This window comes from Rhinichthys klamathensis, unplaced genomic scaffold (assembly GCF_029890125.1).
Source record: "Rhinichthys klamathensis goyatoka isolate OS25496 unplaced genomic scaffold, OSU_Roscu_1.1 h1tg001190l_1, whole genome shotgun sequence".
Taxonomy (NCBI): Eukaryota; Metazoa; Chordata; class Actinopteri; order Cypriniformes; family Leuciscidae; genus Rhinichthys; species Rhinichthys klamathensis.
Window position 1 is genome coordinate 27,704 of NW_026607378.1, and position 22,695 is coordinate 50,398.

General features: G+C 44.8%; 6 protein-coding genes across 6 annotated transcripts; all 6 read right to left on the reverse strand.

Moving 5' to 3' along the window:
* Window positions 1–1,002: 1,002 nt before the first annotated feature.
* On the reverse strand, window positions 1,003–3,229 carry LOC130079644 (zona pellucida sperm-binding protein 4-like). The gene is made up of 8 exons (XM_056244985.1): window positions 2,503–3,229; window positions 2,236–2,423; window positions 2,067–2,164; window positions 1,838–1,995; window positions 1,559–1,751; window positions 1,342–1,489; window positions 1,199–1,271; window positions 1,003–1,105 (listed from the first exon to the last, which is right to left on the reverse strand). Exons 1-8 carry the CDS (start codon window positions 3,227–3,229, stop codon window positions 1,029–1,031), a joined length of 1,662 nt encoding a protein of 553 aa, XP_056100960.1. The 3' UTR covers window positions 1,003–1,028.
* A 1,450-nt stretch (window positions 3,230–4,679) lies between these two features.
* Window positions 4,680–7,021, reverse strand: LOC130079637 (zona pellucida sperm-binding protein 4-like). Its single transcript, XM_056244980.1, has 8 exons — window positions 6,178–7,021; window positions 5,911–6,098; window positions 5,742–5,839; window positions 5,513–5,670; window positions 5,234–5,426; window positions 5,017–5,164; window positions 4,874–4,946; window positions 4,680–4,782 (listed from the first exon to the last, which is right to left on the reverse strand). The coding sequence occupies exons 1-8, from the start codon at window positions 6,941–6,943 to the stop codon at window positions 4,706–4,708; spliced, it is 1,701 nt and encodes a 566-aa protein (XP_056100955.1). The 5' UTR covers window positions 6,944–7,021; the 3' UTR covers window positions 4,680–4,705.
* Window positions 7,022–8,395: 1,374 nt separating this feature from the next.
* LOC130079636 (zona pellucida sperm-binding protein 4-like) lies at window positions 8,396–10,620 on the reverse strand. The gene is made up of 8 exons (XM_056244979.1): window positions 9,894–10,620; window positions 9,627–9,814; window positions 9,458–9,555; window positions 9,229–9,386; window positions 8,950–9,142; window positions 8,733–8,880; window positions 8,590–8,662; window positions 8,396–8,498 (listed from the first exon to the last, which is right to left on the reverse strand). The coding sequence occupies exons 1-8, from the start codon at window positions 10,618–10,620 to the stop codon at window positions 8,422–8,424; spliced, it is 1,662 nt and encodes a 553-aa protein (XP_056100954.1). The 3' UTR covers window positions 8,396–8,421.
* A 1,348-nt stretch (window positions 10,621–11,968) lies between these two features.
* LOC130079639 (zona pellucida sperm-binding protein 4-like) lies at window positions 11,969–14,316 on the reverse strand. The gene is made up of 8 exons (XM_056244982.1): window positions 13,467–14,316; window positions 13,200–13,387; window positions 13,031–13,128; window positions 12,802–12,959; window positions 12,523–12,715; window positions 12,306–12,453; window positions 12,163–12,235; window positions 11,969–12,071 (listed from the first exon to the last, which is right to left on the reverse strand). Exons 1-8 carry the CDS (start codon window positions 14,230–14,232, stop codon window positions 11,995–11,997), a joined length of 1,701 nt encoding a protein of 566 aa, XP_056100957.1. The 5' UTR covers window positions 14,233–14,316; the 3' UTR covers window positions 11,969–11,994.
* Window positions 14,317–15,634: 1,318 nt separating this feature from the next.
* Window positions 15,635–17,831, reverse strand: LOC130079626 (zona pellucida sperm-binding protein 4-like). The gene is made up of 8 exons (XM_056244967.1): window positions 17,133–17,831; window positions 16,866–17,053; window positions 16,697–16,794; window positions 16,468–16,625; window positions 16,189–16,381; window positions 15,972–16,119; window positions 15,829–15,901; window positions 15,635–15,737 (listed from the first exon to the last, which is right to left on the reverse strand). Exons 1-8 carry the CDS (start codon window positions 17,743–17,745, stop codon window positions 15,661–15,663), a joined length of 1,548 nt encoding a protein of 515 aa, XP_056100942.1. The 5' UTR covers window positions 17,746–17,831; the 3' UTR covers window positions 15,635–15,660.
* Window positions 17,832–19,021: 1,190 nt separating this feature from the next.
* On the reverse strand, window positions 19,022–21,222 carry LOC130079627 (zona pellucida sperm-binding protein 4-like). Its single transcript, XM_056244969.1, has 8 exons — window positions 20,496–21,222; window positions 20,229–20,416; window positions 20,060–20,157; window positions 19,831–19,988; window positions 19,552–19,744; window positions 19,335–19,482; window positions 19,192–19,264; window positions 19,022–19,098 (listed from the first exon to the last, which is right to left on the reverse strand). The coding sequence occupies exons 1-8, from the start codon at window positions 21,220–21,222 to the stop codon at window positions 19,022–19,024; spliced, it is 1,662 nt and encodes a 553-aa protein (XP_056100944.1).
* Window positions 21,223–22,695: the final 1,473 nt, after the last annotated feature.

Here is a 22,695-nt window from a genome sequence, read left to right on the forward strand (position 1 = left end):
GATCATTTGATTTTGGTTCATTCACACTGCCAGTGATCTTCCGGAATTTGAGAATGCGTTCACACATCCCCGTAAAGACATGTGACATCAGGATGTGACGTGTAATACCTCCACAGCGTCTAAGTTTGCTTATGATCTGCGATTTCTCTCAAGAAACACTCATGCTTTTTTTTTCTGATTCGACCATAAACTAGCGCATTGCATACCGTTCCACTAAGCTGATGAATTATCTCAGCTTCATCACTACGACACACCCCTTACACCATTGGTCCTGGCTTTTGTTCACACAAGGCACGTTTCCAGGACTGATTCCAGCATCAGTCCCAGGACGTGTTTGCATTCACATTGAAGGCACTCTAGCAAGTTTATGGCAATTTCCCAGGATCAACGCACTGTGTGAAAGGGGCTCTAGTGTTACGCAGCACATTTGAGCTTCGGCAAGAACCAACGAGGTTCATTTGTTTTATGCAACACATTTGAGCTACAGCAAGAACCAACGAGGTTCATTCTAGTGAATTACACAGCATGTTTGAGCTTCAGCAAGAACCAATGAGGTTTATTTGTTTTATGCAACACATTTGAGCTACAGCAAGAACCAACGAGGTTCATTCTAGTGTGTTACACAGCACGTTTGAGCTTCAGCAAGAACCAACGAGGTTTATGCAACACATTTGAGCTACAGCAAGAACCAACGAGGTTCATTCTAGCGTGTTACACAGCACGTTTGAGCTTCAGCAAGAACCAACGAGGTTTATTTGTTTTATGCAACACATTTGAGCTTCAGCAAGAACCAACGAGGTTCATTTGTTTTATGCAACACATTTGAGCTACAGCAAGAACCAATGAGAACAAATTGACAGGTGCTTTATGATCCACCTGCCTCCCATAGAGGCCCAGGGAGATTTGTAGAAGTCTGGAAGTTACAGCTGTCCTCAACATACCAAATAAAACCAGAACAATTTCATGTTGGTAGCGTTGCACAAAATGTGGTCAGACAAGGACAATGTTTAATATCATTTATTAAATACTCATAGAATCAGTCTCACTTCTCCACTAGAAACCACAGTTTGGCCAGAAGTGGTAGTGTTTAAACGAACGTCCCTTCCTAAAAGTGCAAGAAAACAAACAAAAATTAACACTCCCACAACTTTTAAAACACAAGCTAAATTAAACCGTTTAAATAACAGGAAGCACTGACTTTGCCTGGAGCAACTTTGCTGACAAGAGCCAGAAGAGGGATGGCACACCTCTGTACTGCAATGGATGAAGACCTGAGAGGAGAACCAAAGCTGGCATTAGGAACCAAGAGACAGTTGAAAACTGACACACTGGGTACTGTACCGTTTCCTGCAGAGGAGCCAGTGATGCTGGATCTACAAATGTGAACATCTTCACAACAAAGCGCTTGTAGTGGGTTGGGAACTGAAGACCAGATGATCCAGCCACTGGAACCAATGTGGTCAGGTAACGATCATCCTGGTAAGGGCATCTGAAAGGCAAAGAGGCAGTCAGAAACACCTTACTGCACACTAGATGGATAAAGACTGGCCTTACTCACCCATCAACCAGAAGGTCCCACTGGGGTAGACTGAGTGGACTAGGGGTTGATGTCGCCCAGCAATGTCCCAGCATCAAGACAATGTTGGGGTCGGTCCTCTCCAAAATGTGCACCTCAACATACACAGGTTCACGCAAGACTTTTGTCACCGGATAATCAGCATCACTGTAGTAGGACGTGTACGCCTCGTCCCCTGAGGAAGAATACAGTGTTTAACTTGAAACTGCTGCAAACTGGAGTTTTAGAAAGGCTTTAGGCATACTTGGGACAAACACTTACCTTCTGCACAGCCTTTGGTGACACATTGACCATTTGCCAGTCTAAGCTCCACTCTGAGGGGTCCAGGAGCAGCTACTGGTGGAGGTGGAGGAACAGTGTTGACCTCCACAACCAGAGCTTCCACAGAAGTACCAGAGTACCTACACTGGAAGAGAAGCCTGGACAACAAACAGTGAGCTTGAAGCATTTGTCCAGGATTAACATTTATGATAAAGCATGCATCACTTACTCAAAATGGCTGTCCCTTGTGATGGAACCAAGTTGTCCCATACCCACTTCATACGAGGAGGTCATTCTGTTTTCATACACCACATATCCACTGTCCTCCTGCAAATAGTAACCGTTGGCATCCAGTCCATTCCAAGCCATGCAGAACAAAACCACAAGCAGCTACTCACAATCATGCTTGTGCCACATGCAGTGACAGGGAACTGATATATAGCAAAGAAAGGTGTGGATCCCACAGGACTGCAAGCTGGATCATTTCCACCCAGGAGACGGACTGAATCCAGGCTCAATCGAGGCAGCGTAACGTCTCTAGCCACCACTACCACAAACTGACCATCTCTTATACACTGGACAGTCACTGAAACAAGGTACAAGAGCAGGTTATTGCTGAAGATCAGTTTAACATGAACACCTTTACATTGACTCAACACTCTTACCTGCCTTCCCATAGTAACACTGCTGTCCATTAAAGCAGCAGTTGATAGCTGCACACTCAGCACCACTGATACCAGGTGGTCCACATTGGATCTGCTCATAATCAGCTACAGTACATTTGTCAAGGGGCTCTGCCTGTGCCACTGGCTGCTTAGGCTGAAACTGCTGAGGAAACTGTTGACTAGCTTGTTGAGCTGGCTGAGGAAACCGTTGACTAGCTTGCTGTTGAACGGACTGAGGAAACTGCTGACTAGCTTGTTGAGCTGGCTGAGGAAACCGTTGACTAGCTTGCTGTTGAACTGACTGAGGAAACTGCTGAGGAAACTGTTGACTAGCTTGCTGTTGAACTGACTGAGGAAACTGCTGAGGAAACTGTTGACTAGCTTGTTGAGCTGGCTGAGGAAACCTTTGACTAGCTTGCTGTTGAACTGACTGAGGAAACTGTTGACTAGCTTGTTGAACTGGCTGAGGAAACCGTTGACTAGCTTGCTGTTGAACTGGCTGAGGAAACCGTTGACTAGCTTGCTGTTGAACTGACTGTTGAAACTGCGGAGAAAACTGTTGACTAGCTTGCTGTTGAACTGGTTGTTGAAACCGCTGGTCAGTTTGCTGGAACATCAGAGTTTGAGAATTCTGGGGAAGATTACTCCACTTTGGAACAGCATGACAGAAAGCACCGAACCAAAAACAAAGTGCCAGAGACTGAACAGCATACCAACTTCCTGCCATTGTTCAACAGCTAGTCACACTGTTGAGATGCTGCCCTGGTCTTTTTGTACTCTACAGATTTTGGCAAATTAATGATAATCCCTCCCTCTTCATTAACAGACATGATTCTCCAGACTTGTATGAGTGGGAGTTTATGCAACTGGGCGATTCCATTGGTTCATAAGAATAAAGTTATTCCTTGTTCTTTTCCACCCTTATTAAACATACATAAAATCACATATTAATGGATTTCACACTGGAGGTGGTGTTGGGAGAAACTTGGCTTTTTTGAAAATTCGAATCAATTGTGGTTCGAAAAAGCAACACACTGGTGTTACGCAGCATGTTTGAGCTTCCTCGAGAACCAGTGATGTTCATTCTTGTGTTATGCAGCACTTTTTGAGTATCCAAAAGAACCAATGAGGTTCATTCTAGTGTTATACAGCCTGTTTGAGCTTCAGCAAAAACAAATAAGGTTCATTCTCATGTATTATGCAGCACATTTGAGCTTCAGCAAGAACCAGTGAAGTTCATTCTAAGCCCCTTTCACACAGAGATTCTGGAAAATGTGTCCCGGGATCATTTGATTTTGGTTCATTCACACTGCCAGTGATCTTTCGGAATTTGAGAATGCGTTCACACATCCCCGTCAGGATGCGACGTGTGATACCTCCACAGCGTCTAAGTTTGCTTATGATCTGCGATTTCTCTCAAGAAACACTCATGCTTTTTTTTTCTGATTCGACCATGAACTAGCGCATTGCATACCGTTCCACTAAGCTGATGAATTATCTCAGCTTCATCACTACGACACACCCCTTACACCATTGGTCCTGGCTTTTGTTCACACAAGGCACGTTTCCGGGACTGATTCCAGCATCAGTCCCAGGACGTGTTTGCATTCACATTGAAGGCACTCTAGCAAGTTTATGGCAATTTCCCAGGATCAACGCACTGTGTGAAAGGGGCTCTAGTGTTACGCAGCACATTTGAGCTTCGGCAAGAACCAACGAGGTTCATTTGTTTTATGCAACACATTTGAGCTACAGCAAGAACCAACGAGGTTCATTCTAGTGAATTACACAGCACGTTTGAGCTTCAGCAAGAACCAATGAGGTTTATTTGTTTTATGCAACACATTTGAGCTACAGCAAGAACCAACGAGGTTCATTCTAGTGTGTTACACAGCACGTTTGAGCTTCAGCAAGAACCAACGAGGTTTATTTGTTTTATGCAACACATTTGAGCTTCAGCAAGAACCAACGAGGTTCATTTGTTTTATGCAACACATTTGAGCTACAGCAAGAACCAATGAGAACAAATTGACAGGTGCTTTATGATCCACCTGCCTCCCATAGAGGCCCAGGGAGATTTGTAGAAGTCTGGAAGTTACAGCTGTCCTCAACACACCAAATAAAACCAGAACAATTTCATGTTGGTAGCGTTGCACAAAATGTGGTCAGACAAGGACAATGTTTAATATCATTTATTAAATACTCATAGAATCAGTCTCACTTCTCCACTAGAAACCACAGTTTGGCCAGAAGTGGTAGTGTTTAAACGAACGTCCCTTCCTAAAAGTGCAAGAAAACAAACAAATTAACACTCCCACAACTTTTAAAACACAAGCTAAATTAAACCGTTTAAATAACAGGAAGCACTGACTTTGCCTGGAGCAACTTTGCTGACAAGAGCCAGAAGAGGGATGGCACACCTCTGTACTGCAATGGATGAAGACCTGAGAGGAGAACCAAAGCTGGCATTAGGAACCAAGAGACAGTTGAAAACTGACACACTGGGTACTGTACCGTTTCCTGCAGAGGAGCCAGTGATGCTGGATCTACAAATGTGAACATCTTCACAACAAAGCGCTTGTAGTGGGTTGGGAACTGAAGACCAGATGATCCAGCCACTGGAACCAATGTGGTCAGGTAACGATCATCCTGGTAAGGGCATCTGAAAGGCAAAGAGGCAGTCAGAAACACCTTACTGCACACTAGATGGATAAAGACTGGCCTTACTCACCCATCAACCAGAAGGTCCCACTGGGGTAGACTGAGTGGACTAGGGGTTGATGTCGCCCAGCAATGTCCCAGCATCAAGACAATGTTGGGGTCGGTCCTCTCCAAAATGTGCACCTCAACATACACAGGTTCACGCAAGACTTTTGTCACCGGATAATCAGCATCACTGTAGTAGGACGTGTACGCCTCGTCCCCTGAGGAAGAATACAGTGTTTAACTTGAAACTGCTGCAAACTGGAGTTTTAGAAAGGCTTTAGGCATACTTGGGACAAACACTTACCTTCTGCACAGCCTTTGGTGACACATTGACCATTTGCCAGTCTAAGCTCCACTCTGAGGGGTCCAGGAGCAGCTACTGGTGGAGGTGGAGGAACAGTGTTGACCTCCACAACCAGAGCTTCCACAGAAGTACCAGAGTACCTACACTGGAAGAGAAGCCTGGACAACAAACAGTGAGCTTGAAGCATTTGTCCAGGATTAACATTTATGATAAAGCATGCATCACTTACTCAAAATGGCTGTCCCTTGTGATGGAACCAAGTTGTCCCATACCCACTTCATACGAGGAGGTCATTCTGTTTTCATACACCACATATCCACTGTCCTCCTGCAAATAGTAACCGTTGGCATCCAGTCCATTCCAAGCCATGCAGAACAAAACCACAAGCAGCTACTCACAATCATGCTTGTGCCACATGCAGTGACAGGGAACTGATATATAGCAAAGAAAGGTGTGGATCCCACAGGACTGCAAGCTGGATCATTTCCACCCAGGAGACGGACTGAATCCAGGCTCAATCGAGGCAGCGTAACGTCTCTAGCCACCACTACCACAAACTGACCATCTCTTATACACTGGACAGTCACTGAAACAAGGTACAAGAGCAGGTTATTGCTGAAGATCAGTTTAACATGAACACCTTTACATTGACTCAACACTCTTACCTGCCTTCCCATAGTAACACTGCTGTCCATTAAAGCAGCAGTTGATAGCTGCACACTCAGCACCACTGATACCAGGTGGTCCACATTGGATCTGCTCATAATCAGCTACAGTACATTTGTCAAGGGGCTCTGCCTGTGCCACTGGCTGCTTAGGCTGAAACTGCTGAGGAAACTGTTGACTAGCTTGCTGTTGAACTGACTGGGGAAACTGTTGACTAGCTTGCTGTTGAACCGACTGGGGAAACTGTTGACTAGCTTGCTGTTGAACCGACTGGGGAAACTGCTGAGGAAACTGTTGACTAGCTTGTTGAGCTGGCTGAGGAAACCGTTGACTAGCTTGCTGTTGAACTGACTGAGGAAACTGCTGACTAGCTTGTTGAGCTGGCTGAGGAAACCGTTGACTAGCTTGCTGTTGAACTGACTGAGGAAACTGCTGAGGAAACTGTTGACTAGCTTGTTGAGCCGGCTGAGGAAACCGTTGACTAGCTTGCTGTTGAACTGACTGAGGAAACCGTTGACTAGCTTGCTGTTGAACTGGCTGAGGAAACCGTTGATTAGCTTGCTGTTGAACTGACTGTTGAAACTGCGGAGAAAACTGTTGACTAGCTTGCTGTTGAACTGGTTGTTGAAACCGCTGGTCAGTTTGCTGGAACATCAGAGTTTGAGAATTCTGGGGAAGATTACTCCACTTTGGAACAGCATGACAGAACGCACCGAACCAAACACAAAGTGCCAGAGACTGAACAGCATACCAACTTCCTGCCATTGTTCAACAGCTAGTCACACTGTTGAGATGCTGCCCTTTGGTCTTTTTGTACTCTACAGATTTTGGCAAATTAATGATAATCCCTCCCTCTTCATTAACAGACATGATTCTCCAGACTTGTATGAGTGGGAGTTTATGCAACTGGGCGATTCCATTGGTTCATAAGAATAAAGTTATTCCTTGTTCTTTTCCACCCTTATTAAACATACATAAAATCACATATTAGTGGATTTCACACTGGAGGTGGTGTTGGGAGAAACTTGGCTTTTTTGAAAATTCGAATCAATTGTGGTTCGAAAAAGCAACACACTGGTGTTACGCAGCATGTTTGAGCTTCCTCGAGAACCAGTGATGTTCATTCTTGTGTTATGCAGCACTTTTTGAGTATCCAAAAGAACCAATGAGGTTCATTCTAGTGTTATACAGCCTGTTTGAGCTTCAGCAAAAACAAATAAGGTTCATTCTCATGTATTATGCAGCACATTTGAGCTTCAGCAAGAACCAGTGAAGTTCATTCTAAGCCCCTTTCACACAGAGATTCTGGAAAATGTGTCCCGGGATCATTTGATTTTGGTTCATTCACACTGCCAGTGATCTTTCGGAATTTGAGAATGCGTTCACACATCCCCGTCAGGATGCGACGTGTGATACCTCCACAGCGTCTAAGTTTGCTTATGATCTGCGATTTCTCTCAAGAAACACTCATGCTTTTTTTTTCTGATTCGACCATAAACTAGCGCATTGCATACCGTTCCACTAAGCTGATGAATTATCTCAGCTTCATCACTACGACACACCCCTTACACCATTGGTCCTGGCTTTTGTTCACACAAGGCACGTTTCCGGGACTGATTCCAGCATCAGTCCCAGGACGTGTTTGCATTCACATTGAAGGCACTCTAGCAAGTTTATGGCAATTTCCCAGGATCAACGCACTGTGTGAAAGGGGCTCTAGTGTTACGCAGCACATTTGAGCTTCGGCAAGAACCAACGAGGTTCATTTGTTTTATGCAACACATTTGAGCTACAGCAAGAACCAACGAGGTTCATTCTAGTGAATTACACAGCACGTTTGAGCTTCAGCAAGAACCAATGAGGTTTATTTGTTTTATGCAACACATTTGAGCTACAGCAAGAACCAACGAGGTTCATTCTAGTGTGTTACACAGCACGTTTGAGCTTCAGCAAGAACCAACGAGGTTTATTTGTTTTATGCAACACATTTGAGCTTCAGCAAGAACCAACGAGGTTCATTTGTTTTATGCAACACATTTGAGCTACAGCAAGAACCAATGAGAACAAATTGACAGGTGCTTTATGATCCACCTGCCTCCCATAGAGGCCCAGGGAGATTTGTAGAAGTCTGGAAGTTACAGCTGTCCTCAACACACCAAATAAAACCAGAACAATTTCATGTTGGTAGCGTTGCACAAAATGTGGTCAGACAAGGACAATGTTTAATATCATTTATTAAATACTCATAGAATCAGTCTCACTTCTCCACTAGAAACCACAGTTTGGCCAGAAGTGGTAGTGTTTAAACGAACGTCCCTTCCTAAAAGTGCAAGAAAACAAACAAATTAACACTCCCACAACTTTTAAAACACAAGCTAAATTAAACAGTTTAAATAACAGGAAGCACTGACTTTGCCTGGAGCAACTTTGCTGACAAGAGCCAGAAGAGGGATGGCACACCTCTGTACTGCAATGGATGAAGACCTGAGAGGAGAACCAAAGCTGGCATTAGGAACCAAGAGACAGTTGAAAACTGACACACTGGGTACTGTACCGTTTCCTGCAGAGGAGCCAGTGATGCTGGATCTACAAATGTGAACATCTTCACAACAAAGCGCTTGTAGTGGGTTGGGAACTGAAGACCAGATGATCCAGCCACTGGAACCAATGTGGTCAGGTAACGATCATCCTGGTAAGGGCATCTGAAAGGCAAAGAGGCAGTCAGAAACACCTTACTGCACACTAGATGGATAAAGACTGGCCTTACTCACCCATCAACCAGAAGGTCCCACTGGGGTAGACTGAGTGGACTAGGGGTTGATGTCGCCCAGCAATGTCCCAGCATCAAGACAATGTTGGGGTCGGTCCTCTCCAAAATGTGCACCTCAACATACACAGGTTCACGCAAGACTTTTGTCACCGGATAATCAGCATCACTGTAGTAGGACGTGTACGCCTCGTCCCCTGAGGAAGAATACAGTGTTTAACTTGAAACTGCTGCAAACTGGAGTTTTAGAAAGGCTTTAGGCATACTTGGGACAAACACTTACCTTCTGCACAGCCTTTGGTGACACATTGACCATTTGCCAGTCTAAGCTCCACTCTGAGGGGTCCAGGAGCAGCTACTGGTGGAGGTGGAGGAACAGTGTTGACCTCCACAACCAGAGCTTCCACAGAAGTACCAGAGTACCTACACTGGAAGAGAAGCCTGGACAACAAACAGTGAGCTTGAAGCATTTGTCCAGGATTAACATTTATGATAAAGCATGCATCACTTACTCAAAATGGCTGTCCCTTGTGATGGAACCAAGTTGTCCCATACCCACTTCATACGAGGAGGTCATTCTGTTTTCATACACCACATATCCACTGTCCTCCTGCAAATAGTAACCGTTGGCATCCAGTCCATTCCAAGCCATGCAGAACAAAACCACAAGCAGCTACTCACAATCATGCTTGTGCCACATGCAGTGACAGGGAACTGATATATAGCAAAGAAAGGTGTGGATCCCACAGGACTGCAAGCTGGATCATTTCCACCCAGGAGACGGACTGAATCCAGGCTCAATCGAGGCAGCGTAACGTCTCTAGCCACCACTACCACAAACTGACCATCTCTTATACACTGGACAGTCACTGAAACAAGGTACAAGAGCAGGTTATTGCTGAAGATCAGTTTAACATGAACACCTTTACATTGACTCAACACTCTTACCTGCCTTCCCATAGTAACACTGCTGTCCATTAAAGCAGCAGTTGATAGCTGCACACTCAGCACCACTGATACCAGGTGGTCCACATTGGATCTGCTCATAATCAGCTACAGTACATTTGTCAAGGGGCTCTGCCTGTGCCACTGGCTGCTTAGGCTGAAACTGCTGAGGAAACTGTTGACTAGCTTGTTGAGCTGGCTGAGGAAACCGTTGACTAGCTTGCTGTTGAACGGACTGAGGAAACTGCTGACTAGCTTGTTGAGCTGGCTGAGGAAACCGTTGACTAGCTTGCTGTTGAACTGACTGAGGAAACTGCTGAGGAAACTGTTGACTAGCTTGCTGTTGAACTGACTGAGGAAACTGCTGAGGAAACTGTTGACTAGCTTGTTGAGCTGGCTGAGGAAACCTTTGACTAGCTTGCTGTTGAACTGACTGAGGAAACTGTTGACTAGCTTGTTGAACTGGCTGAGGAAACCGTTGACTAGCTTGCTGTTGAACTGGCTGAGGAAACCGTTGACTAGCTTGCTGTTGAACTGACTGTTGAAACTGCGGAGAAAACTGTTGACTAGCTTGCTGTTGAACTGGTTGTTGAAACCGCTGGTCAGTTTGCTGGAACATCAGAGTTTGAGAATTCTGGGGAAGATTACTCCACTTTGGAACAGCATGACAGAAAGCACCGAACCAAAAACAAAGTGCCAGAGACTGAACAGCATACCAACTTCCTGCCATTGTTCAACAGCTAGTCACACTGTTGAGATGCTGCCCTGGTCTTTTTGTACTCTACAGATTTTGGCAAATTAATGATAATCCCTCCCTCTTCATTAACAGACATGATTCTCCAGACTTGTATGAGTGGGAGTTTATGCAACTGGGCGATTCCATTGGTTCATAAGAATAAAGTTATTCCTTGTTCTTTTCCACCCTTATTAAACATACATAAAATCACATATTAATGGATTTCACACTGGAGGTGGTGTTGGGAGAAACTTGGCTTTTTTGAAAATTCGAATCAATTGTGGTTCGAAAAAGCAACACACTGGTGTTACGCAGCATGTTTGAGCTTCCTCGAGAACCAGTGATGTTCATTCTTGTGTTATGCAGCACTTTTTGAGTATCCAAAAGAACCAATGAGGTTCATTCTAGTGTTATACAGCCTGTTTGAGCTTCAGCAAAAACAAATAAGGTTCATTCTCATGTATTATGCAGCACATTTGAGCTTCAGCAAGAACCAGTGAAGTTCATTCTAAGCCCCTTTCACACAGAGATTCTGGAAAATGTGTCCCGGGATCATTTGATTTTGGTTCATTCACACTGCCAGTGATCTTTCGGAATTTGAGAATGCGTTCACACATCCCCGTCAGGATGCGACGTGTGATACCTCCACAGCGTCTAAGTTTGCTTATGATCTGCGATTTCTCTCAAGAAACACTCATGCTTTTTTTTTCTGATTCGACCATAAACTAGCGCATTGCATACCGTTCCACTAAGCTGATGAATTATCTCAGCTTCATCACTACGACACACCCCTTACACCATTGGTCCTGGCTTTTGTTCACACAAGGCACGTTTCCGGGACTGATTCCAGCATCAGTCCCAGGACGTGTTTGCATTCACATTGAAGGCACTCTAGCAAGTTTATGGCAATTTCCCAGGATCAACGCACTGTGTGAAAGGGGCTCTAGTGTTACGCAGCACATTTGAGCTTCGGCAAGAACCAACGAGGTTCATTTGTTTTATGCAACACATTTGAGCTACAGCAAGAACCAACGAGGTTCATTCTAGTGAATTACACAGCACGTTTGAGCTTCAGCAAGAACCAACGAGGTTTATTTGTTTTATGCAACACATTTGAGCTTCAGCAAGAACCAACGAGGTTCATTTGTTTTATGCAACACATTTGAGCTACAGCAAGAACCAATGAGAACAAATTGACAGGTGCTTTATGATCCACCTGCCTCCCATAGAGGCCCAGGGAGATTTGTAGAAGTCTGGAAGTTACAGCTGTCCTCAACACACCAAATAAAACCAGAACAATTTCATGTTGGTAGCGTTGCACAAAATGTGGTCAGACAAGGACAATGTTTAATATCATTTATTAAATACTCATAGAATCAGTCTCACTTCTCCACTAGAAACCACAGTTTGGCCAGAAGTGGTAGTGTTTAAACGAACGTCCCTTCCTAAAAGTGCAAGAAAACAAACAAATTAACACTCCCACAACTTTTAAAACACAAGCTAAATTAAACCGTTTAAATAACAGGAAGCACTGACTTTGCCTGGAGCAACTTTGCTGACAAGAGCCAGAAGAGGGATGGCACACCTCTGTACTGCAATGGATGAAGACCTGAGAGGAGAACCAAAGCTGGCATTAGGAACCAAGAGACAGTTGAAAACTGACACACTGGGTACTGTACCGTTTCCTGCAGAGGAGCCAGTGATGCTGGATCTACAAATGTGAACATCTTCACAACAAAGCGCTTGTAGTGGGTTGGGAACCGAAGACCAGATGATCCAGCCACTGGAACCAATGTGGTCAGGTAACGATCATCCTGGTAAGGGCATCTGAAAGGCAAAGAGGCAGTCAGAAACACCTTACTGCACACTAGATGGATAAAGACTGGCCTTACTCACCCATCAACCAGAAGGTCCCACTGGGGTAGACTGAGTGGACTAGGGGTTGATGTCGCCCAGCAATGTCCCAGCATCAAGACAATGTTGGGGTCGGTCCTCTCCAAAATGTGCACCTCAACATACACAGGTTCACGCAAGACTTTTGTCACCGGATAATCAGCATCACTGTAGTAGGACGTGTACGCCTCGTCCCCTGAGGAAGAATACAGTGTTTAACTTGAAACTGCTGCAAACTGGAGTTTTAGAAAGGCTTTAGGCATACTTGGGACAAACACTTACCTTCTGCACAGCCTTTGGTGACACATTGACCATTTGCCAGTCTAAGCTCCACTCTGAGGGGTCCAGGAGCAGCTACTGGTGGAGGTGGAGGAACAGTGTTGACCTCCACAACCAGAGCTTCCACAGAAGTACCAGAGTACCTACACTGGAAGAGAAGCCTGGACAACAAACAGTGAGCTTGAAGCATTTGTCCAGGATTAACATTTATGATAAAGCATGCATCACTTACTCAAAATGGCTGTCCCTTGTGATGGAACCAAGTTGTCCCATACCCACTTCATACGAGGAGGTCATTCTGTTTTCATACACCACATATCCACTGTCCTCCTGCAAATAGTAACCGTTGGCATCCAGTCCATTCCAAGCCATGCAGAACAAAACCACAAGCAGCTACTCACAATCATGCTTGTGCCACATGCAGTGACAGGGAACTGATATATAGCAAAGAAAGGTGTGGATCCCACAGGACTGCAAGCTGGATCATTTCCACCCAGGAGACGGACTGAATCCAGGCTCAATCGAGGCAGCGTAACGTCTCTAGCCACCACTACCACAAACTGACCATCTCTTATACACTGGACAGTCACTGAAACAAGGTACAAGAGCAGGTTATTGCTGAAGATCAGTTTAACATGAACACCTTTACATTGACTCAACACTCTTACCTGCCTTCCCATAGTAACACTGCTGTCCATTAAAGCAGCAGTTGATAGCTGCACACTCAGCACCACTGATACCAGGTGGTCCACATTGGATCTGCTCATAATCAGCTACAGTACATTTGTCAAGGGGCTCTGCCTGTGCCACTGGCTGCTTAGGCTGAAACTGCTGAGGAAACTGTTGACTAGCTTGCTGTTGAACTGACTGGGGAAACTGTTGACTAGCTTGCTGTTGAACCGACTGGGGAAACTGTTGACTAGCTTGCTGTTGAACCGACTGGGGAAACTGCTGAGGAAACTGTTGACTAGCTTGTTGAGCTGGCTGAGGAAACCGTTGACTAGCTTGCTGTTGAACTGACTGAGGAAACTGCTGACTAGCTTGTTGAGCTGGCTGAGGAAACCGTTGACTAGCTTGCTGTTGAACTGACTGAGGAAACTGCTGAGGAAACTGTTGACTAGCTTGTTGAGCCGGCTGAGGAAACCGTTGACTAGCTTGCTGTTGAACTGACTGAGGAAACCGTTGACTAGCTTGCTGTTGAACTGGCTGAGGAAACCGTTGATTAGCTTGCTGTTGAACTGACTGTTGAAACTGCGGAGAAAACTGTTGACTAGCTTGCTGTTGAACTGGTTGTTGAAACCGCTGGTCAGTTTGCTGGAACATCAGAGTTTGAGAATTCTGGGGAAGATTACTCCACTTTGGAACAGCATGACAGAACGCACCGAACCAAACACAAAGTGCCAGAGACTGAACAGCATACCAACTTCCTGCCATTGTTCAACAGCTAGTCACACTGTTGAGATGCTGCCCTTTGGTCTTTTTGTACTCTACAGATTTTGGCAAATTAATGATAATCCCTCCCTCTTCATTAACAGACATGATTCTCCAGACTTGTATGAGTGGGAGTTTATGCAACTGGGCGATTCCATTGGTTCATAAGAATAAAGTTATTCCTTGTTCTTTTCCACCCTTATTAAACATACATAAAATCACATATTAGTGGATTTCACACTGGAGGTGGTGTTGGGAGAAACTTGGCTTTTTTGAAAATTCGAATCAATTGTGGTTCGAAAAAGCAACACACTGGTGTTACGCAGCATGTTTGAGCTTCCTCGAGAACCAGTGATGTTCATTCTTGTGTTATGCAGCACTTTTTGAGTATCCAAAAGAACCAATGAGGTTCATTCTAGTGTTATACAGCCTGTTTGAGCTTCAGCAAAAACAAATAAGGTTCATTCTCATGTATTATGCAGCACATTTGAGCTTCAGCAAGAACCAGTGAAGTTCATTCTAAGCCCCTTTCACACAGAGATTCTGGAAAATGTGTCCCGGGATCATTTGATTTTGGTTCATTCACACTGCCAGTGATCTTTCGGAATTTGAGAATGCGTTCACACATCCCCGTCAGGATGCGACGTGTGATACCTCCACAGCGTCTAATTTGCTTATGATCTGCGATTTCTCTCAAGAAACACTCATGCTTTTTTTTTCTGATTCGACCATAAACTAGCGCATTGCATACCGTTCCACTAAGCTGATGAATTATCTCAGCTTCATCACTACGACACACCCCTTACACCATTGGTCCTGGCTTTTGTTCACACAAGGCACGTTTCCGGGACTGATTCCAGCATCAGTCCCAGGACGTGTTTGCATTCACATTGAAGGCACTCTAGCAAGTTTATGGCAATTTCCCAGGATCAACGCACTGTGTGAAAGGGGCTCTAGTGTTACGCAGCACATTTGAGCTTCGGCAAGAACCAACGAGGTTCATTTGTTTTATGCAACACATTTGAGCTACAGCAAGAACCAACGAGGTTCATTCTAGTGAATTACACAGCACGTTTGAGCTTCAGCAAGAACCAATGAGGTTTATTTGTTTTATGCAACACATTTGAGCTACAGCAAGAACCAACGAGGTTCATTCTAGTGAATTACACAGCACGTTTGAGCTTCAGCAAGAACCAACGAGGTTTATTTGTTTTATGCAACACATTTGAGCTACAGCAAGAACCAATGAGAACAAATTGACAGGTGCTTTATGATCCACCTGCCTCCCATAGAGGCCCAGGGAGATTTGTAGAAGTCTGGAAGTTACAGCTGTCCTCAACACACCAAATAAAACCAGAACAATTTCATGTTGGTAGCGTTGCACAAAATGTGGTCAGACAAGGACAATGTTTAATATCATTTATTAAATACTCATAGAATCAGTCTCACTTCTCCACTAGAAACCACAGTTTGGCCAGAAGTGGTAGTGTTTAAACGAACGTCCCTTCCTAAAAGTGCAAGAAAACAAACAAATTAACACTCCCACAACTTTTAAAACACAAGCTAAATTAAACAGTTTAAATAACAGGAAGCACTGACTTTGCCTGGAGCAACTTTGCTGACAAGAGCCAGAAGAGGGATGGCACACCTCTGTACTGCAATGGATGAAGACCTGAGAGGAGAACCAAAGCTGGCATTAGGAACCAAGAGACAGTTGAAAACTGACACACTGGGTACTGTACCGTTTCCTGCAGAGGAGCCAGTGATGCTGGATCTACAAATGTGAACATCTTCACAACAAAGCGCTTGTAGTGGGTTGGGAACTGAAGACCAGATGATCCAGCCACTGGAACCAATGTGGTCAGGTAACGATCATCCTGGTAAGGGCATCTGAAAGGCAAAGAGGCAGTCAGAAACACCTTACTGCACACTAGATGGATAAAGACTGGCCTTACTCACCCATCAACCAGAAGGTCCCACTGGGGTAGACTGAGTGGACTAGGGGTTGATGTCGCCCAGCAATGTCCCAGCATCAAGACAATGTTGGGGTCGGTCCTCTCCAAAATGTGCACCTCAACATACACAGGTTCACGCAAGACTTTTGTCACCGGATAATCAGCATCACTGTAGTAGGACGTGTACGCCTCGTCCCCTGAGGAAGAATACAGTGTTTAACTTGAAACTGCTGCAAACTGGAGTTTTAGAAAGGCTTTAGGCATACTTGGGACAAACACTTACCTTCTGCACAGCCTTTGGTGACACATTGACCATTTGCCAGTCTAAGCTCCACTCTGAGGGGTCCAGGAGCAGCTACTGGTGGAGGTGGAGGAACAGTGTTGACCTCCACAACCAGAGCTTCCACAGAAGTACCAGAGTACCTACACTGGAAGAGAAGCCTGGACAACAAACAGTGAGCTTGAAGCATTTGTCCAGGATTAACATTTATGATAAAGCATGCATCACTTACTCAAAATGGCTGTCCCTTGTGATGGAACCAAGTTGTCCCATACCCACTTCATACGAGGAGGTCATTCTGTTTTCATACACCACATATCCACTGTCCTCCTGCAAATAGTAACCGTTGGCATCCAGTCCATTCCAAGCCATGCAGAACAAAACCACAAGCAGCTACTCACAATCATGCTTGTGCCACATGCAGTGACAGGGAACTGATATATAGCAAAGAAAGGTGTGGATCCCACAGGACTGCAAGCTGGATCATTTCCACCCAGGAGACGGACTGAATCCAGGCTCAATCGAGGCAGCGTAACGTCTCTAGCCACCACTACCACAAACTGACCATCTCTTATACACTGGACAGTCACTGAAACAAGGTACAAGAGCAGGTTATTGCTGAAGATCAGTTTAACATGAAAACCTTTACATTGACTCAACACTCTTACCTGCCTTCCCATAGTAACACTGCTGTCCATTAAAGCAGCAGTTGATAGCTGCACACTCAGCACCACTGATACCAGGTGGTCCACATTGGATCTGCTCATAATCAGCTACAGTACATTTGTCAAGGGGCTCTGCCTGTGCCACTGGCTGCTTAGGCTGAAACTGCTGAGGAAACTGTTGACTAGCTTGCTGTTGAACTGACTGGGGAAACTGTTGACTAGCTTGCTGTTGAACCGACTGGGGAAACTGTTGACTAGCTTGCTGTTGAACCGACTGGGGAAACTGCTGAGGAAACTGTTGACTAGCTTGTTGAGCTGGCTGAGGAAACCGTTGACTAGCTTGCTGTTGAACTGACTGAGGAAACTGCTGACTAGCTTGTTGAGCTGGCTGAGGAAACCGTTGACTAGCTTGCTGTTGAACTGACTGTTGAAACTGCGGAGAAAACTGTTGACTAGCTTGCTGTTGAACTGGTTGTTGAAACCGCTGGTCAGTTTGCTGGAACATCAGAGTTTGAGAATTCTGGGGAAGATTACTCCACTTTGGAACAGCATGACAGAACGCACCGAACCAAACACAAAGTGCCAGAGACTGAACAGCATACCAACTTCCTGCCATTGTTCAACAGCTAGTCACACTGTTGAGATGCTGCCCTTTGGTCTTTTTGTACTCTACAGATTTTGGCAAATTAATGATAATCCCTCCCTCTTCATTAACAGACATGATTCTCCAGACTTGTATGAGTGGGAGTTTATGCAACTGGGCGATTCCATTGGTTCATAAGAATAAAGTTATTCCTTGTTCTTTTCCACCCTTATTAAACATACATAAAATCACATATTAGTGGATTTCACACTGGAGGTGGTGTTGGGAGAAACTTGGCTTTTTTGAAAATTCGAATCAATTGTGGTTCGAAAAAGCAACACACTGGTGTTACGCAGCATGTTTGAGCTTCCTCGAGAACCAGTGATGTTCATTCTTGTGTTATGCAGCACTTTTTGAGTATCCAAAAGAACCAATGAGGTTCATTCTCGTGTTACACAGCATGTGTGAGCTTTAACAAAAAACACTGAGGTTAATTCTAGTGTTATACAGCCTGTTTGAGCTTCAGCAAAAACGAATAAGGTTCATTCTCATGTATTATGCAGCACATTTGAGCTTCAGCAAGAACCAGTGAAGTTCATTCTAAGCCCCTTTCACACAGAGATTCTGGAAAATGTGTCCCGGGATCATTTGATTTTGGTTCATTCACACTGCCAGTGATCTTCCGGAATTTGAGAATGCGTTCACACATCCCCGTCAGGATGTGACGTGTAATACCTCCACAGCGTCTAAGTTTGCTTATGATCTGCGATTTCTCTCAAGAAACACTCATGCTTTTTTTTTCTGATTCGACCATAAACTAGCGCATTGCATACCGTTCCACTAAGCTGATGAATTATCTCAGCTTCATCACTACGACACACCCCTTACACCATTGGTCCTGGCTTTTGTTCACACAAGGCACGTTTCCGGGACTGATTCCGGCATCAGTCCCAGGACGTGTTTGCATTCACACAGAAGGCACTCTAGCAAGTTTATGGCAATTTCCCAGGATCAACGCACTGTGTGAAAGGGGCTCTAGTGTTACGCAGCACATTTGAGCTTCGGCAAGAACCAACGAGGTTCATTTGTTTTATGCAACACATTTGAGCTACAGCAAGAACCAATGAGAACAAATTGACAGGTGCTTTATGATCCACCTGCCTCCCATAGAGGCCCAGGGAGATTTGTAGAAGTCTGGAAGTTACAGCTGTCCTCAACATACCAAATAAAACCAGAACAATTTCATGTTGGTAGCGTTGCACAAAATTTGGTCAGACAAGGACAATGTTTAATATCATTTATTAAATAATCATAGAATCAGTCTCACTTCTCCACTAGAAACCACAGTTTGGCCAGAAGTGGTAGTGTTTAAACGAACGTCCCTTCCTAAAAGTGCAAGAAAACAAACAAAAATTAACACTCCCACAACTTTTAAAACACAAGCTAAATTAAACAGTTTAAATAACAGGAAGCACTGACTTTGCCTGGAGCAACTTTGCTGACAAGAGCCAGAAGAGGGATGGCACACCTCTGTACTGCAATGGATGAAGACCTGAGAGGAGAACCAAAGCTGGCATTAGGAACCAAGAGACAGTTGAAAACTGACACACTGGGTACTGTACCGTTTCCTGCAGAGGAGCCAGTGATGCTGGATCTACAAATGTGAACATCTTCACAACAAAGCGCTTGTAGTGGGTTGGGAACTGAAGACCAGATGATCCAGCCACTGGAACCAATGTGGTCAGGTAACGATCATCCTGGTAAGGGCATCTGAAAGGCAAAGAGGCAGTCAGAAACACCTTACTGCACACTAGATGGATAAAGACTGGCCTTACTCACCCATCAACCAGAAGGTCCCACTGGGGTAGACTGAGTGGACTAGGGGTTGATGTCGCCCAGCAATGTCCCAGCATCAAGACAATGTTGGGGTCGGTCCTCTCCAAAATGTGCACCTCAACATACACAGGTTCACGCAAGACTTTTGTCACCGGATAATCAGCATCACTGTAGTAGGACGTGTACGCCTCGTCCCCTGAGGAAGAATACAGTGTTTAACTTGAAACTGCTGCAAACTGGAGTTTTAGAAAGGCTTTAGGCATACTTGGGACAAACACTTACCTTCTGCACAGCCTTTGGTGACACATTGACCATTTGCCAGTCTAAGCTCCACTCTGAGGGGTCCAGGAGCAGCTACTGGTGGAGGTGGAGGAACAGTGTTGACCTCCACAACCAGAGCTTCCACAGAAGTACCAGAGTACCTACACTGGAAGAGAAGCCTGGACAACAAACAGTGAGCTTGAAGCATTTGTCCAGGATTAACATTTATGATAAAGCATGCATCACTTACTCAAAATGGCTGTCCCTTGTGATGGAACCAAGTTGTCCCATACCCACTTCATACGAGGAGGTCATTCTGTTTTCATACACCACATATCCACTGTCCTCCTGCAAATAGTAACCGTTGGCATCCAGTCCATTCCAAGCCATGCAGAACAAAACCACAAGCAGCTACTCACAATCATGCTTGTGCCACATGCAGTGACAGGGAACTGATATATAGCAAAGAAAGGTGTGGATCCCACAGGACTGCAAGCTGGATCATTTCCACCCAGGAGACGGACTGAATCCAGGCTCAATCGAGGCAGCGTAACGTCTCTAGCCACCACTACCACAAACTGACCATCTCTTATACACTGGACAGTCACTGAAACAAGGTACAAGAGCAGGTTATTGCTGAAGATCAGTTTAACATGAACACCTTTACATTGACTCAACACTCTTACCTGCCTTCCCATAGTAACACTGCTGTCCATTAAAGCAGCAGTTGATAGCTGCACACTCAGCACCACTGATACCAGGTGGTCCACATTGGATCTGCTCATAATCAGCTACAGTACATTTGTCAAGGGGCTCTGCCTGTGCCACTGGCTGCTTAGGCTGAAACTGCTGAGGAAACTGTTGACTAGCTTGTTGAGCTGGCTGAGGAAACCGTTGACTAGCTTGCTGTTGAACGGACTGAGGAAACTGCTGACTAGCTTGTTGAGCTGGCTGAGGAAACCGTTGACTAGCTTGCTGTTGAACTGACTGAGGAAACTGCTGAGGAAACTGTTGACTAGCTTGCTGTTGAACTGACTGAGGAAACTGCTGAGGAAACTGTTGACTAGCTTGTTGAGCTGGCTGAGGAAACCTTTGACTAGCTTGCTGTTGAACTGACTGAGGAAACTGTTGACTAGCTTGTTGAACTGGCTGAGGAAACCGTTGACTAGCTTGCTGTTGAACTGGCTGAGGAAACCGTTGACTAGCTTGCTGTTGAACTGACTGTTGAAACTGCGGAGAAAACTGTTGACTAGCTTGCTGTTGAACTGGTTGTTGAAACCGCTGGTCAGTTTGCTGGAACATCAGAGTTTGAGAATTCTGGGGAAGATTACTCCACTTTGGAACAGCATGACAGAAAGCACCGAACCAAAAACAAAGTGCCAGAGACTGAACAGCATACCAACTTCCTGCCATTGTTCAACAGCTAGTCACACTGTTGAGATGCTGCCCTGGTCTTTTTGTACTCTACAGATTTTGGCAAATTAATGATAATCCCTCCCTCTTCATTAACAGACATGATTCTCCAGACTTGTATGAGTGGGAGTTTATGCAACTGGGCGATTCCATTGGTTCATAAGAATAAAGTTATTCCTTGTTCTTTTCCACCCTTATTAAACATACATAAAATCACATATTAATGGATTTCACACTGGAGGTGGTGTTGGGAGAAACTTGGCTTTTTTGAAAATTCGAATCAATTGTGGTTCGAAAAAGCAACACACTGGTGTTACGCAGCATGTTTGAGCTTCCTCGAGAACCAGTGATGTTCATTCTTGTGTTATGCAGCACTTTTTGAGTATCCAAAAGAACCAATGAGGTTCATTCTAGTGTTATACAGCCTGTTTGAGCTTCAGCAAAAACAAATAAGGTTCATTCTCATGTATTATGCAGCACATTTGAGCTTCAGCAAGAACCAGTGAAGTTCATTCTAAGCCCCTTTCACACAGAGATTCTGGAAAATGTGTCCCGGGATCATTTGATTTTGGTTCATTCACACTGCCAGTGATCTTTCGGAATTTGAGAATGCGTTCACACATCCCCGTCAGGATGCGACGTGTGATACCTCCACAGCGTCTAAGTTTGCTTATGATCTGCGATTTCTCTCAAGAAACACTCATGCTTTTTTTTTCTGATTCGACCATAAACTAGCGCATTGCATACCGTTCCACTAAGCTGATGAATTATCTCAGCTTCATCACTACGACACACCCCTTACACCATTGGTCCTGGCTTTTGTTCACACAAGGCACGTTTCCGGGACTGATTCCAGCATCAGTCCCAGGACGTGTTTGCATTCACATTGAAGGCACTCTAGCAAGTTTATGGCAATTTCCCAGGATCAACGCACTGTGTGAAAGGGGCTCTAGTGTTACGCAGCACATTTGAGCTTCGGCAAGAACCAACGAGGTTCATTTGTTTTATGCAACACATTTGAGCTACAGCAAGAACCAACGAGGTTCATTCTAGTGAATTACACAGCACGTTTGAGCTTCAGCAAGAACCAATGAGGTTTATTTGTTTTATGCAACACATTTGAGCTACAGCAAGAACCAACGAGGTTCATTCTAGTGTGTTACACAGCACGTTTGAGCTTCAGCAAGAACCAACGAGGTTTATGCAACACATTTGAGCTACCGCAAGAACCAACGAGGTTCATTCTAGCGTGTTACACAGCACGTTTGAGCTTCAGCAAGAACCAACGAGGTTTATTTGTTTTATGCAACACATTTGAGCTTCAGCAAGAACCAACGAGGTTCATTTGTTTTATGCAACACATTTGAGCTACAGCAAGAACCAATGAGAACAAATTGACAGGTGCTTTATGATCCACCTGCCTCCCATAGAGGCCCAGGGAGATTTGTAGAAGTCTGGAAGTTACAGCTGTCC

What these genes read in the sequence shown, in the direction of transcription:
- LOC130079644 (XM_056244985.1), bottom strand. Translation starts at nt 3,229, where the DNA reads ATGGCAGGAAGTTGGTATGCTGTTCAGTCTCTGGCACTTTGTTTTTGG. An exon ending in TGGGACCTTCTGGTTGATGG is followed by an intron (nt 1,490 to 1,558) that starts GTGAGTAAGGCC and finishes TTTGCCTTTCAG; the next exon opens with ATGCCCTTACCAGGATGATC. An exon ending in TGGCTCCTCTGCAGGAAACG is followed by an intron (nt 1,272 to 1,341) that starts GTACAGTACCCA and finishes TTCTCCTCTCAG; the next exon opens with GTCTTCATCCATTGCAGTAC.
- LOC130079637 (XM_056244980.1), bottom strand. Translation starts at nt 6,943, where the DNA reads ATGGCAGGAAGTTGGTATGCTGTTCAGTCTCTGGCACTTTGTGTTTGG. An exon ending in ACAAGGGACAGCCATTTTGA is followed by an intron (nt 5,671 to 5,741) that starts GTAAGTGATGCA and finishes TTTGTTGTCCAG; the next exon opens with GCTTCTCTTCCAGTGTAGGT. An exon ending in TGGCTCCTCTGCAGGAAACG is followed by an intron (nt 4,947 to 5,016) that starts GTACAGTACCCA and finishes TTCTCCTCTCAG; the next exon opens with GTCTTCATCCATTGCAGTAC.
- LOC130079636 (XM_056244979.1), bottom strand. Translation starts at nt 10,620, where the DNA reads ATGGCAGGAAGTTGGTATGCTGTTCAGTCTCTGGCACTTTGTTTTTGG. An exon ending in ACAAGGGACAGCCATTTTGA is followed by an intron (nt 9,387 to 9,457) that starts GTAAGTGATGCA and finishes TTTGTTGTCCAG; the next exon opens with GCTTCTCTTCCAGTGTAGGT. An exon ending in TGGGACCTTCTGGTTGATGG is followed by an intron (nt 8,881 to 8,949) that starts GTGAGTAAGGCC and finishes TTTGCCTTTCAG; the next exon opens with ATGCCCTTACCAGGATGATC.
- LOC130079639 (XM_056244982.1), bottom strand. Translation starts at nt 14,232, where the DNA reads ATGGCAGGAAGTTGGTATGCTGTTCAGTCTCTGGCACTTTGTGTTTGG. An exon ending in GTGTTACTATGGGAAGGCAG is followed by an intron (nt 13,388 to 13,466) that starts GTAAGAGTGTTG and finishes ACCTTGTTTCAG; the next exon opens with TGACTGTCCAGTGTATAAGA. An exon ending in TGGGACCTTCTGGTTGATGG is followed by an intron (nt 12,454 to 12,522) that starts GTGAGTAAGGCC and finishes TTTGCCTTTCAG; the next exon opens with ATGCCCTTACCAGGATGATC.
- LOC130079626 (XM_056244967.1), bottom strand. Translation starts at nt 17,745, where the DNA reads ATGGCAGGAAGTTGGTATGCTGTTCAGTCTCTGGCACTTTGTGTTTGG. An exon ending in TGGGACCTTCTGGTTGATGG is followed by an intron (nt 16,120 to 16,188) that starts GTGAGTAAGGCC and finishes TTTGCCTTTCAG; the next exon opens with ATGCCCTTACCAGGATGATC. An exon ending in GCAAAGTTGCTCCAGGCAAA is followed by an intron (nt 15,738 to 15,828) that starts GTCAGTGCTTCC and finishes TTGCACTTTTAG; the next exon opens with GAAGGGACGTTCGTTTAAAC.
- LOC130079627 (XM_056244969.1), bottom strand. Translation starts at nt 21,222, where the DNA reads ATGGCAGGAAGTTGGTATGCTGTTCAGTCTCTGGCACTTTGTTTTTGG. An exon ending in TGGGACCTTCTGGTTGATGG is followed by an intron (nt 19,483 to 19,551) that starts GTGAGTAAGGCC and finishes TTTGCCTTTCAG; the next exon opens with ATGCCCTTACCAGGATGATC. An exon ending in GCAAAGTTGCTCCAGGCAAA is followed by an intron (nt 19,099 to 19,191) that starts GTCAGTGCTTCC and finishes TTGCACTTTTAG; the next exon opens with GAAGGGACGTTCGTTTAAAC.